Source organism: Molossus molossus, unplaced genomic scaffold (genome assembly GCF_014108415.1).
Source record: "Molossus molossus isolate mMolMol1 unplaced genomic scaffold, mMolMol1.p scaffold_m16_p_17, whole genome shotgun sequence".
NCBI lineage: Eukaryota > Metazoa > Chordata > Mammalia > Chiroptera > Molossidae > Molossus > Molossus molossus.
Window position 1 is genome coordinate 9,904,696 of NW_023425352.1, and position 14,156 is coordinate 9,918,851.

Below are 14,156 nucleotides of genomic sequence, written 5' to 3' on the forward strand. Positions count from 1 at the left end.
ATGGTAAAAATTGAAATTCAGTTCAATGTACTGTTGAGTTCCTCCTCTGTGTTTAACACCCACTAAGTGCTGGGAGACAGAGAAGAAATGCAAAAACAGGCTGGGCTTAGTTCATTGTTATCAAAGTGGAAAGACAGAAATAAAGAACTGTGCAAGAAGCATGTAATTAAATACCAACATGTGTCATGCTAAGGCCATGGTCTTGTTTTAATCACTAAAGGAAAAAATAAACTGAAGCTCAGCTAAGAAAAATGGCTGAGCTCTGCCTTCCTTGGAAATAGTAGGACACAGTGGAGAAAAATCAAAGCTTCTAAGGCCAGACACTACCAGACCAATCCAGGTAATCATGGGGTGGCGGATATCTTAGCCAGATGGTCCTTCCACAGAGCTGGGTTTGAATCTTGACTCCCCCATTGATTCGTTTTGTGATCTTGGACACGTTCTTAACCTCTTTGAGCTTCCAATTTCAGATAAGATAATAACATAGAGTAATTTTTATTTTAAAATCTCAGGGAAGTGGGGTGCAAACATGAAATGGCTTTAGTTTTCTCCAACTGCTGCTTTTAACATTGTTTTGGGAAAGTCTACCTTTCCTATTTAAGAACTAAAGTCTTAGAATATCTTATCCCCGAGATGAACAATTGAGACCAGAAACAGTTTCCTGTCCCTGTGTTAGACAATACTGAGATCATGTCAAGTGGGATCTAGAACAGCTGTTCTGAAAGATAAGACTAAACAGCTCACTGATCAAACCCTGCAACTGGCTCAAGAAGATTCACTCCAAGACTGTAGCCTTGCTTTGCACTTACTTAAAGCTATTATGTCACACATGCTCAGTGTCACCCAACTGACCCCTACTGCTGCCTCGCATCATCCCACCCCCCCAACATCACCAGCCCAGGCCCTAATACCCTTTCCCAACTGAGACTGTCAAGGTGGTGTTCTCCCTTGTAACAGTAGGTCTAATAGACTTCTCTTGGCTGGGCCAAGAGGTTTTTCTGATAGTTTTTAAAGACACTACTAGATGACACATCCCATAAGAATATCTTCAGCATGTTTAATAATATTCTGGTCTCTCTGGACTTAAAACACAAACCTATCTGGATTGGCTTGCAAAGTTCAGTTCACATCTTCTTCAAAGCACCACCCAGCCTTACCTCACCCCAGACATAGGGCTCCAGGGACTTGGGATTGGAAGGTAGTTGACCTTCTCTTTAAAGGGAGGCGAGGCAGGGGTGAAGGGGACACGTGTGGGAGATGACCCTATTGCCTTTAAGATCTAACACTCTTCGTACTCGTCAGCGGCGTGGCGAGGTTCTTTCTCATTTGGTCACTCTGGCAGGTTTCATATGCTCCTATGTCCACCAGTATGGTGGCCCCCGTGTGGAGGGTGCTCATGGCTTTCTCTTGGCATACATAGTAGGCATCATGCTGGCTCCTGCACTGATGTTCTATTCAGAGAGGATGATCCTCTCCATCAGTTCTTGCCCAAAAAACTTTCTTGGTGCAGTGTTGCCCTGTTCTGGCCCCTCTTACAAACTTTATGCTCCTTCATATGGAGCCATGGGAACCACTGAGAAAATGAGAATAAAGCAGAATGGTGGAATTAAACACTTCTAAAACATGTGACCCCTAGACAGTAACTAGTCATCTTTCTTCTCCCCTAGTCTATGCAATGCATCGTGTTGGTGATGTTACCTTTGCAAATAAAAATGAAATATGAGAACACTGGCTACATTAACCATTTTGAAGTATATAAGAAAAGCATTTGTACTTCGAAAACAAAAACTTTGAGTTCATCAAACTACAAACAAATTGTAAAATTTGCATCACAAATCGTAAAATTCTTGTCCAGACCAATAAGGAAGAAACGTTTGTTACCAGAGTGACCCTCTGTCTTGACTTTTCGTTGTTGTTGCTTTTTAATAAATAATCTTTACGTTGGTGTCTTAAAAATAGATGCTTCATTGCTGATGTGGTCAGGCAGTATTCAAGGTGTGAAATTAGTTATGTGCCGATGAGAAGAGGGGAATAGTTCTCTTAATAACATTTTCCAGACATGTTTTAGAGACTATTTGGAGGAGATCCAAAAGAGCAGAGTGAGAAATATTTATAGCATATGAGTGTAATAAAAATGTAATTATGAATAAATAATACATTAAACTGGTAGGACATAGTTTACATTAGATCACAGGAATGAATATAAAAAATACAGGCATTATTTTGGAAAAAACAACTAGCAGTGAAAAATTTATTTATAATATAAACCAGACACTCCAAAATAATTTGTGGTTTACTTAATTCTTACCGTTCATCCTATATTCTTTTGAATAAGCTGAAGGAAGGCACCCGAGTAACTACCTCAGCTGGTTCTGATTTTGATCCTGAATTTTCAGTGCAATGAAAACTCTAGTCTATATAACCAAAAGAGATGGCATGTCAATTTTAGAAATTTAGAATCCCCCCCTCTGAATGTAGATATATATTAAAAAGAAATGCATTACAATGAATAAGTGTATTTTCAAATTGTCTCATTATTTCTGGGCAAACAATAATTGCATATAAATTCTGAATAAAGGAATATCACATTGCAACTTATGTGTTCTGCAATATGCACTCACAGAAAATCATTACAGTAACAAAACCAGCTGCATGTAATAGAAAGCAAATGATTTACAATGTTACTATGAGAAACTACTTTATTTCATATTATCATAAAAAGAGCAGAACTGAATATTTGCATGACAAACAGAGGAATCCAGGAAATCCCAAATGCAGCTCAGTGTTTTTTCTTTTAATAGATATTAATGCTGGAAGGTGATTTAAAAGCCTTCTCCTCTAGAGAATATTAGCAATTATAATTTGCAGTCATTATTAGCCTAACAACTGAAAGAAAAACATCGACAAATATTAATCGGATATAGAAAGAAATGCTTGCAGTAATATGTGCTTCTGTCACACAATGGAGCTCACATTTAGTGATTCTGGACACTTTATTTCATTTAAGCTGAGAAGTAGCATCCATTTCGTTCCTCCAGGAAGCTTGACCCTGAAATCTGAACCACGGCATGTTTGGTCCCTGGTCCTTGATGCCTGCACCACAAATCTTCCCCCTCCTGACATGGACGATCACTTCGGTCTGCCAGCAGTTTCTTGGTGATTTGCACACCTCTCAGGGAAAGATGAAAATCTCAGAGTTTTTCTGGTGCCTCTCTGATGACAGGAGGCTCGAAGGGTTGCCTGAGACCTTCTCTGCCCAGAGTTCCCTCCACCTGCTTTTCTATTGCGACCGTTGCTGCTCCAGACCGTCCTGGTGCATGGCTCTGGGGTGCTCTAGAACCTTGCTCACTTGTAAGTTCCCTCCTGGGAAACATGACACAAGTGCTAACTGCTTTTGGAGGCCCAAATCAAGCTGGAGACTCTATGAATAATTTGCCCAATTCCCATGCTCAACAAGGAAGAAGGGAGAAGAAAGGTCTTGAATATAATACAAAATATTCAACAAATTTGATCTTCACCAATCTCCTCCCCACCCCCTCACCCCCGCCAGTGAAATCTTCATCAAGTCCAGATCTTTATGAATTGCATTCTTCCAAAATTCTTTATGCATTGCATAAACTTTGGCTTTTGTTACCTTTCTCCCTATGGTCTATCTTGAAATGGCAAAGCTGAGAATGGACCGTGGGCAGTAAGTCTGGCTGTCCTAGCTGCTGCCTAAAACTAGAAGGAAGGTCACAGAGTACTGGGCATTACTAGCAATAAGAAACACATGAGTATTATCAACAGATTGTCAACCTTACAATCCTAGAGCTTGGTAAGGTGTATTTTTCCAAGAAAGCATTAGGTTTTTCATTCCACAAGAAACTTAAAAATCATCTCTCTTTTTTTGCCTTTTTGAAAACCAAATCGATTGGAGTGACATTGGTTAATATCATGATAAAAGTTTCAAGTGCACAATTCTATAATACGTCACCTGTATTTGTGTGCTCACAACCCAAAGTCTAGTCTCTTTCTGTCACCATATATTTGACCCCTTTTACCCTTTACAACCTCCTCCTGCCTCCCTTACTCTCCAAAAGATCATCTCTTGCTCAATACAGTATATTCTGTCTGTTCTGTAATAGTCAATCAGTTTTGATTCATCACATATATTTATCTACTTAGCTATCATTATTTATCCTTTACCTGTTCATCATCTTATAAAGTTTAATTGGATTTGACATAGTTTGAATGATGGTAAACTAGAATATTCTTGCTTGTAAATCTGCTCAGCTAACCATTTTAAGCAACCATGAGGCTAGAGGAAAAAAATATAAATTTTAAGAGATATACACTTAGTAGACACAAGCCTAAAAACTACCATAAAACTTCATCTTTGTGAAATTCGTTATAGTTTACAAAATGCCTTCCCGCTTATTGTGTTATACTGTCCAGAAAATGTCTAATTAACCTAATTGGTAGGTTGAAGTGGTGTGGGTGCCTCAGTTTCCTAAATGGAAGCTGAATGTTTTCCATAAGTGACAGATGACAGAGAATTCGTTGATGTCAAAGGCGATGGTTTTTTTCAATGTATACATTGACATACATTTCAGTCCTTCAGAATGTGGTTCATGGCTGCCAAACGCCACGGTTCAATGAGTGATGCTGCTTCTGTGAGTGTGCCGTGAGCTGTAAAACAGATCAATTGTCTTTTGCTTGTCTCCGTGCTTTCTCTAACGCAGCGTAAGGCTCTGGGATTGTGTCGAGGATGCTGTGATCATGCTTAAAGCCAATTGAAGCATAAGAGTTGTTCAAAGGCTAGGAAGGATTTGGTTTCCAGGTTTCCTGCCTCCTCCCGGTGTGAGCAGCTCCTGAAGAGTCCCCCGCACGACCTTCCTTCCTTCCTTGCGATGGGACAGGAAAAATACGATGGCAATGTTTGTGTTGGCTATAGCTTAATCTCTTGAAAATTAAATAAAATTATGATGTTAAAGAAATTATCATGAGGTGAGCAATCAGCAAATGTTAGCTATTCTTTAATAATATTTAAAATAGAGATAACATGCATAAAATCAGAGTGGTACATGGGAGTTAGAAACACTGATTAGTCACCGAATGTTTATGTTACCAGGTGTACCAAAGGAGGTCATATTTAAAAAATAAATCATGATTCCCTTCTAAATGGATAGCTAGTATATTAAAATATTATCTGGTGTATAATTTATTACTTAAGTTTATCTTTTTTAAATTTTATTTTGTATTAATTACTTAAACTTCTAACTCAGCTACTTGTAGAGATAGGTTTATAATTTAGGGAGTTCCTCATTATTATTCTGCAACCGAAGAAGCTGATAATTCTTTTAAAGTTGTTAAATTGATACTCTAAAAAGTCATTATTCAATTTTAAAGTAAGGTTTGAAATATTACTGAGTTATTTTAATTTTTACTTTTGTTTAGAAAAAGTGTCTAATCGTATTGGGGTTTGGCTGGAAACAAAAATAACTCAGGGTCTCAAGTCACAGGCTCTCGTCAGCTGGGCTAGAGAGACATCAACCGCAGCCCCAGATCCTTAGTTACTTAGCAACCAACAGCCCAGAACAACCGGGGTGTCTGGCCTTTGCCTTCAGATATGAGGTACTACACCCTCCTCCAAGCAGCAAGAGCCTCCTATGTGCTTTACCTGACCCACATTCCTTCCTCCCAGCAACCCATTTTGCAGATGAGCACAAATGAATGTACAGAGTTTACATAATTTTTTGCTCATTGTCACTGAGGTAGTTAGTGCCTGAGGAATAAAACCCATCCTGTCCAGTGAGCGTCTCTATCTGAGGAACTTTGGGGAAAATCTTGTGTTAGAAAAGGTTGCAAGCCCTTGATGGCTGTGGTGCTGAATGCACCAGACTTCACTGGGACAAAGCCAGTTTGTTCCACACCTTTCCAATGTCCAAGTAGATACAGAAAAGGAAAACAGAACTGCTCAAAATTACAAAGGTTATTTAGGCAAAACTTTAACTTAGAAGTTCATACCATGCACTTCATACTTTGCACACAAGTTTTGAAAAATCTTCCTTAATTTTTCTTAAAAATTTGTTTTTCTTTATTGACTTGAGAGAGAGGAAGAGAGAGATAGAAACATCGATGAGAGAGAACATCAATTGGCTGCCTCCTACATGCCGCCCACTGGAGATCGGGCCCACAATCTGGGCATGTACCCTGGCTGGGAATTGAACCGGCGACCTCTTGGTGCATGGGTCGATGCTCAACCACTGAGCCACACCAGCCGGGCCTTAATTTTTCTTAAGACCTCTGGTTATAAGAGTTCAGGTGCATGCACGAATTACACAATCTGTACCTTCTCCTCCTGTATAAGAAGCCTGGTAAACAACCACAGTAACACACGGTTGCTCATTGATGGGAGTCTAGAGGGAAGACCTCCTGGATAATGAGATCCAAGTTTAGAGATAGAAGAGATGTAAATGTCATTGTTTTATCTAGGAAGAATTTAAGTTGCTCAAGGTCACGGATGCCTTTAGATGGCTGAGCCAGATGATTTCTCACAGTTCAATGCTCCTTCCACTACACCACTTAATTTCCTGGAAGCAGATATTTCTTTTAGGTCTACATTGCCAAGACAAGCCCTATGCTTACTTTTGGCTAAGTAGATGACCAGTGATTATTCCAATAACTAGAAAATGATTATGATATAGATTCACAACAGTCATTCCTTATGTCATAACCTACGAGTGCTCTGAAGGTGATCCAATCCAGACCATGTAAGAGATAAGCACCCAGTTCTAAGCCAAAAATAGCTTTACTATCAAATATTCAGATTGATTAAAACATTGTTCAGCCTAGTTGAAGCTGCTTAGCAGAAATGGTTTCAAATTTGACCTTGGAACAAAAGGCCTTGGATCTACCCCTCAAAATGCCAATCCCCACTCCCTGCCCTGGCTTTATATCAAACACAAAATATAACAAACCCTTTTAAAGTCCTTTACTTTGTTTAGCATCGATTAAATAAGTAGAAAGGGAGAGAACACTAGATCTCATGTAGGGGGAAAAACACCACCACTAAATATTTTGCCAGTTGCTCACCAGTTTAATACTCTCCAAATGATTATATACATTAGTTCCAGAAATATTATAATTCTAATCCTTTATTATTTGTTTAAAAAATTCTCCATTTTGGATTTTAACTGAACATGAAAAATATTAACAGATGTTTACAAAGTACAAGGATGATAAGTTAATGAACTCTGATAAACATTTCTTTCAGCAATAATAAAAGTATCCAGTCCTTGTTAGCCTCCACAGAAATCCATGCATTGCGATGTTCTAGACTCGAGGATTTCAGAAGGACTTAGGGTGCTGAGGCAATTGAAACTTGAAGATAAGTACATAAGTATTCACCAAATCTTTGTCCGATTATAATAACCTCTGCTTTTCAGTAGGTCTATATGTATACATTTACGATATTATATATAGAAACAAATCATATCTCTATACATTATTGTTTTAACTATTATTATATATTACATAAATATGATACATGATATTATACACTATACATATATGCAACATTTATAATATATTATTTCATAGATATTTGACCTTCATACATATATACACTATTGTATATGTGTATGAAGAACTTGGAGAACTCTGAAGGTGGAAGGAGACTCAGAGGCACAAAAAGATTATGTATGACCTGTCAGGTCTCCAGCTGCTTAGCTGCAGAGCCAGGATTAGCAACCAGGCCGCCTGATGCTCAGGTCCATGAGTTTTGCACACCGTCATTCACAAACTCCCAATCATTTCGTTGTCCGTTGTCAAAAAGTGGCATGGTTACAAAAAGACACGATCTGCACACGTGCATAGGAGACATGTGGAGATTCCCGCAGCATGGTTTATGATAGTGAGAACTGGAACAACTCAAACATCCTTTGGAAGGAGAGAAGATCAAACAGCGCGCATTCATCTGACCCAATACCCCATAACAGTTCAAGTAAATCAATCCACATTCTACGCATTAACACGCGTTGATTTTGTTGAGAAAACAAAAATTGCACAACACCATGTTGTGATACCGTAAAGAGAAAGTTAAAAGACATCTACGCAAAACATTGCGATGTGCAAAAATGTATCCTGCTCCATAAATTCTTACTCCCCTCAAGATGTCTTTATAGTTTAAAAAGGCTACAAACAATTTAAATAGAAGTTATATTTATTACTACACGTGGAAGTTTTGAGGTTTTTCAAAACCACTTGCACTTACATGTAGTTTCTGCCTAATCTTAGCTGTTCATGTCAATTTCCGCATGCAAGGCCTATTAATAAGAGATGTATTTACTTCTTACTGTGATGATCATTTTCGTTCAGGAGAGAGAGCTCTCAGGACGTCTGAAGGATTTTTTTCTTCTGAATTAGAGGATCTTTCATTAATAACTTACATAAAAAAGGAATCTGCTTTAGTATGTTGACCAAATTCAATTAGGTAATTATAATGCAATTTGCTTCTTTGTGTTGTGAATATACTACTTAGAATTATTAAATGTTAGAGAATGCTTTAGTGGTTCCTATTATAGATGAAGAAACAGAGGTCCAAAGAAGGGAAATTACTTCCCTAAAGATATGTAGCTAGTAATAGGCAGACTTGGGATTAAGTCCCAGGCTGCTGCCCAGAGCTCTTTATAGTATTTCACATCATACAGCTCATGCATTGCAAACTGTGTCCATACATGGCCTAGTCCCACAAGACAAATTAATCAGCCCAGTGGTGAAAACAAGACAATCACCAAAACCCCCCAAATACTAGTTTATTGCAATTATAATTTCAAATCAAGCTGCCAAATACCATTTTTACTTCTAACTGGTTGTGTGGAGATTAATCTGTCTATGGACGTATTTCCAGCATAACACTGGAGTTTTGCCATATGTATATGTGTATAAATTTTAAATATATTTGAGTCGTGCCCTGGCCGGTTTGGCTTAGCGATTAGAGCGTCGGCCTGTGGACCAGAGAGTCCTGGGTTCGGTTCCCGCTAAGGGCACGTGCCTCGGTGTGGTTCGTCCCCAGGGGTTATGAGGGTGGCAACCAGTCGATGTGTCTCTCTTGCATTGATGTTTCTCCCCCCCCCCACTCTATCTGAAGATAAATGCAGAAATGCCCTCAGGTGAGGATTAAAAATAAATGAATAAATAGAGTCGTATATGTATTTAAAGTGTGTGTGTGTGTGTGTGTGTGTGTGTGTGTGTGTGTGTGTATCTGAAGTTTGAAGATTGTAATGATACTTTGGGAAAGCTTCCTGCTGCCCTTATATTTCTGAACCTCCAACTGGAAAATAATTAATATCGTACATGGGAGCATTAATAGTCTTAACCCAGTGGGTTATTTAAACACTAAGACTTCATAATGGTCCTACAATATATTTCCAAGTGGCGATTTTAGAGATGCTGATGTTCAAAGGGAAAAGTTCTTTCACAGTGCTTGGAATAAGTCTCCTTATGGGACTTGACCGAAAGGCGCAACACTTAGTAAATATTTTCATCTGTGAAATCCTCCACTCTTAGAGAATATTGATTATTTTTACTTTCTGGTCAAATTGTTCTTGTTTATTGCAGCAGGCATTGTAACTGTTCAAAGTTAGGAATTTCAGCATTTTCCTCCTTTAAGATGTATTATTTCCCCAAGCCCTTGAATTTAGAATTATAGCGAACATTTCTGGACATATCATTAGTCATAAAATAATAAAAAGTGACTGTCTTCGATTCTGGCTTGTTGTCCTTATGTATGCAATCTTTCTTCTTTTCTAAAATGATTGTCCATACATGTCTTAAGATAGGTAAAAAGAATTTTTAAAACTGTATGACAATAAACATTTTTGAAGAACCACTTTGATCCCAGATCTTACATAATTGCCATTATTTTTCACTATGACCTAATGCTATATTTGACTCAACTGACCTGTTTTTACTCTCTCATACAAATAATCAAAAACAAAAACAAAAACAAAACACTTTCTTCTAGGAAATCACTTCATTTTTAATATACAACCCTGAAGTCTATTTGGCTCTTTTGTTGTTGTTTATTTGCTTCCCCAGGGCAAAAATACACTATTTTCTTTTTCTGGCTTACAAACATTAAGTCAAAACTCCTGATCTTGCCAGACAGTAATAACTAAATGATTTTGGCTTTAGCCAGGTTTTAGGAAAACTCAAAAGAAATTCAGGTGTTACAGGAAGAGATGTTACTAATTCCAATTGTTTAGCTCTTGACTTGAGTTTACCTAAATTGTGTTGTAGTGTGTTACTGCTTTGCTGTGAGCTACCCCTGCCAACCTCTACCCTAGAGATGGCTATATTTCAGAGATGAATGAAATGATACTTGTAAACAAGTTTACAGTCATTAATAAAGCTTACCAAACAATTTGAGCTCTTTAGAAACACACATCCACTATTATAACTAATTGCCTATTATTTACTTAATTACAACCTTTAATAGAGACATGAAGACTTAGAAAATGTAATTTATAACAATTTTCAATTTAACTAAATTTGTTTTCATGATGCTTATTTTGTTTTTGTAAGTTTCAGGTATCAAATGATTTCTCTATGGGATTCCTGGTTGAAATTCCACTATTGACTATTCCAATGCATTCTCAAAAAATTAAAAATTCCTAAAGAATATTTTTCATTAAATTTGACAACTGCCCACTTTGGGATCCAGATGCTATATTCACAGTACGATGATTTTGTTCTGTTTTCCATACATAAACCTTTTCATGCACTGCCTCTTGGAGATGAAAAATTCTGCCTCTTTTTGTACGCTTTATAGTAAACTTTCATTAAAATGGCCTATAACCAGGTCTTTTCATTCTAGGTGATGTCTGGCTCAGGGTTATTCAAGATTCACCTGCAGTTTGATTTCCTGAGGACCTTGATAGTAAATTATTCCGTTGTCTGTTTTTGGAGTGCCTATTTCATGCAGAACTCACACCATGCCACTGTGTGAGCAGCACTAACAAAATTGGAGTTTCCAATCAATGAAAGGAAATCTATAGACACTAGCAAGTGTCAGGGGCTCCCTGAAAGAATGTGCTGGAATCTGGGTGGTCTTGGAGATCTGTGGTGTTGACCTTTAAAGTCAAGGAAGTATCTGCCTTCCATAAGATTTAAAGAATGTATAATGTTATCCCTCTACCCCTAAGGTTTTTGAACTCTGGTTGCTTTCTGTCACAAACATAGGGTGTGGCAAAAGTAGGTTTATAGTCGTGAGTACACAAAACACAGAGTTTATTCTTGTATTATTATTTATTAATTATTGTATTATTTTCCACATGAACAACTGTAAACCTACTTTTGCCCCACCCTGTATACAGACTGGGCCCTTACATACCTCCATTCAAAAAAATATTTAATGAAAAGACTCTTAGTTTTAAGTGCCGCAGCTAGTAATCTGTCAACATGGGGATACTAAAGAAACATGGAGAACATAATGTTTTTCTCAAATGGAAAAGTTTTAAACCATGCCTGAAAATAAGCACACTACCTTACACTTTTATGGCCTCTTTATGTTGGAAAGTGTACACTATCATATTGTGTTCCTCACAAAATTAGTCATAAAAAGAAAGAAAAAGTACCGTCATTTGATGAATTGAGTGCCTACTGCATGCTAGCCTCTGTGAAGTGATGATCCAGGATACATAAGGCAATCTAAAGAACTTAGAATTTCTTTGGGAAAATAAGACATGAATGGAAATAAAAACAATAAAGGCAGTATAAAAAAGTCTCTCACACTTGAGAAATAGAGGGGCAAAGGGAGATTTAGAACTATGTGCCAAGCTATGCTAGGAAACATACATGATCTCAGGGTACTTCTCCCAACTCTATAATAGCTATTTCATCTATAATTTATGGACAAGGGAATGGAAGCTCCCAGAGCCTCAATTCCTTGCCTCAGGAAGCTAAGTGCCCTTCACGAGCTATGCACTGAATCTCTGGCAGAGCCAGGACATCAAGCAAGGCTCCTTCCTGACTTACCAGCCATTACCCATCCTTTCCCCACTAGATCAGGCCAGCGTGGAAAAAGCAGTGTTAACATAGCCCCATTTTCTTCTCTGTCACAAAGCCCTTCGTTCCAACAGCACCAGGGGCCACCAGGCCTGCCCTCAGGAGCAGCTAAGGCAATTGTAGGTGCCTTTGGTGAAGGAGGCTGTTTGCTTCTCCGAGTTGATGATATATGACTAGAATGGTCTCTGGGCTTGGCTTCTGGAGTCGGGTAGTCTACCAGACTGCTAGTGTCCCAAGGGTCCTTTTGACATTGAGTCCACAGAGTCGCAATGAAGTCTTAGACTTGAGTTTTCTTAGCCATAAGGAAACAGTCTCAGGAGGTAAAGTGACTTGACCAAGGGGACAGAGACTGATGGTGGCCGACTTGGTGTCCAAACAGGTCTATGACTCCAACCCAGTGCCTCCTGCTATCTTTATTAATCCCTGTGTTTATTTTGGAATCTTACCTGTTTCCTTCTCTCCCTTGTGTGTGTGTGTGTGTGTGTGTGTGTGTGTGTGTTGGGGGAAGGGGGTGTCATTCCAGTCAATTAACAGCCTTCTCTTTTTCCAAAAGAAGAGGGGATAAGGGTTTGAGAAAACTGTTTTCAGTCACTGAAGGGGACTGACTGCATTCCATCACAGTTTCTGGAATGCCCGCTCTGTGCCAGGCACAGGGCATCTAGGATACAGCAAAGACAACTTGCAAAGATTGAAATCGGGTCTCTCTCCAGATCGGGCAGGCCCGGGGCTTTACTGCCACCTCCCAGGAGCGGTGCCTCCAGCCGGTGTAGGACCCCACGTCCCCAGAGCCCAGCGCCGGGCCAGCCCGGAGCAGCGGCGGAACCCATCCACCAAGCATCCAGCCCGGGAAAGGAGTTCGTGTTGCGCGCGCCCTTGGTCTCCATGGCAACCAGGGAGGCGCTGACCCCTGACCCAGCGGCCCCGCCCGGCTCCGCCCCGTCGCGTTCCCAGAGCAACATGGAGAAGGGCAACCCGGAAGTGCCGCCGCCACCGCCTGCCCGGTGCTAGGAGCTGCCGGCCCGGCCAGGCGAGCCCCGTGCCCGCCGCCCTGCAGCCCGAGGCCCGCCGGGCCGGCGGCGCATCCCCTGCCCCAGGTCCCACTCCAGCCCTCGGCGACCGCCCCGCCCCGCCCGGGAGGAGGAGCCGAGGCGAGGGGAGGAGGAGGGGGAGGTTGGCGAGAGGGAGCGAGGCCGCGAGCCGCTGGCGGTTCGTATTACCGGGGTCGGGAGGAGGAGCCGGGCTGGGCCCGCGGGCGAGCGCGGGGCAGCGGGAGCGCCGGAGGGGCGAGGCGGCCCTGCCACGAGGCGCGGGGCTGGGGGCTGGGGCTGCGGATTTGGGCGGACGAGCTCCGGTCTGCAGGGCGGGGGCGCCCTCCCAGCTCCGCAGCCCTCCGCCCGGCCCTGGCGGCCAGGCCTCACCTGCCCGCAGGCCCCGGAGCCGCCGCCTTGGCCGCGGGCTCGCCCCTGGGGCCGGCCGAGCGAGCGGGAAGGTGCGGACGCGAGCGCGGGGCCGGCGGCGCGGCCAGGTGATGGTGGGCCCCAGTGCCTGTGAGGAAAGGGGACCCCCGAGCAGCCGCGCCCCCGGGCTCCCCGGCGAGGCCCTCTGACATCAGCCTGGGAAGTTGGGCCTGCGAGTGGCCCGTCTCCGTTAAGTGCCCTTAGGATGCAGTGGTAGCGAACAGGGCGCTCCCTCGGGAGGGGCACCGCCTGCGCTGGGGAACTGGGTGCCGAGAAGCAGGACAGAATGATGCTGTCCGAGCAAGCCCAGAAGTGGTTTCCCACCCACGTGCAGGTCACAGTGCTCCAAGCCAAAGATCTGAAGCCAAAAGGCAAAAGTGGCACCAATGACACATACACGATCATTCAGCTGGGCAAGGAGAAGTACTCCACCTCTGTAGCCGAGAAAACCCTTGAGCCAGTCTGGAAGGAAGAGGCCTCCTTTGAGCTACCTGGCTTGCTCATGCAGGGAAACCCAGAGAAGTACATCCTTTTCCTTATAGTCATGCACAGGTCCCTCGTGGGGCTGGATAAGTTTTTAGGGCAGGTGGCAATCAATCTCAATGACATCTTTGAGGACAAACAAAGAAGGAAAACAGAGTAAGTTATGTA

At 41.5% G+C, this 14,156-nt stretch overlaps 1 protein-coding gene across 2 annotated transcripts in view; it reads left to right on the forward strand.

Moving 5' to 3' along the window:
• Nucleotides 1-13,609: 13,609 nt before the first annotated feature.
• Nucleotides 13,610-14,156, forward strand: part of RAB11FIP2 (RAB11 family interacting protein 2) — a 36,452-nt gene continuing 35,905 nt past the window's right edge. Inside the window, exon 1 of one of the 2 annotated variants that reach the window (XM_036265561.1) lies at nt 13,610-14,144. In XM_036265561.1, coding sequence (XP_036121454.1) covers nt 13,792-14,144 — 353 coding nt within the window. In that variant the 5' untranslated portion in view covers nt 13,610-13,791. The remainder of the gene's footprint in view (nt 14,145-14,156) is intronic. The other variant, XM_036265560.1, reaches the window with a different exon arrangement.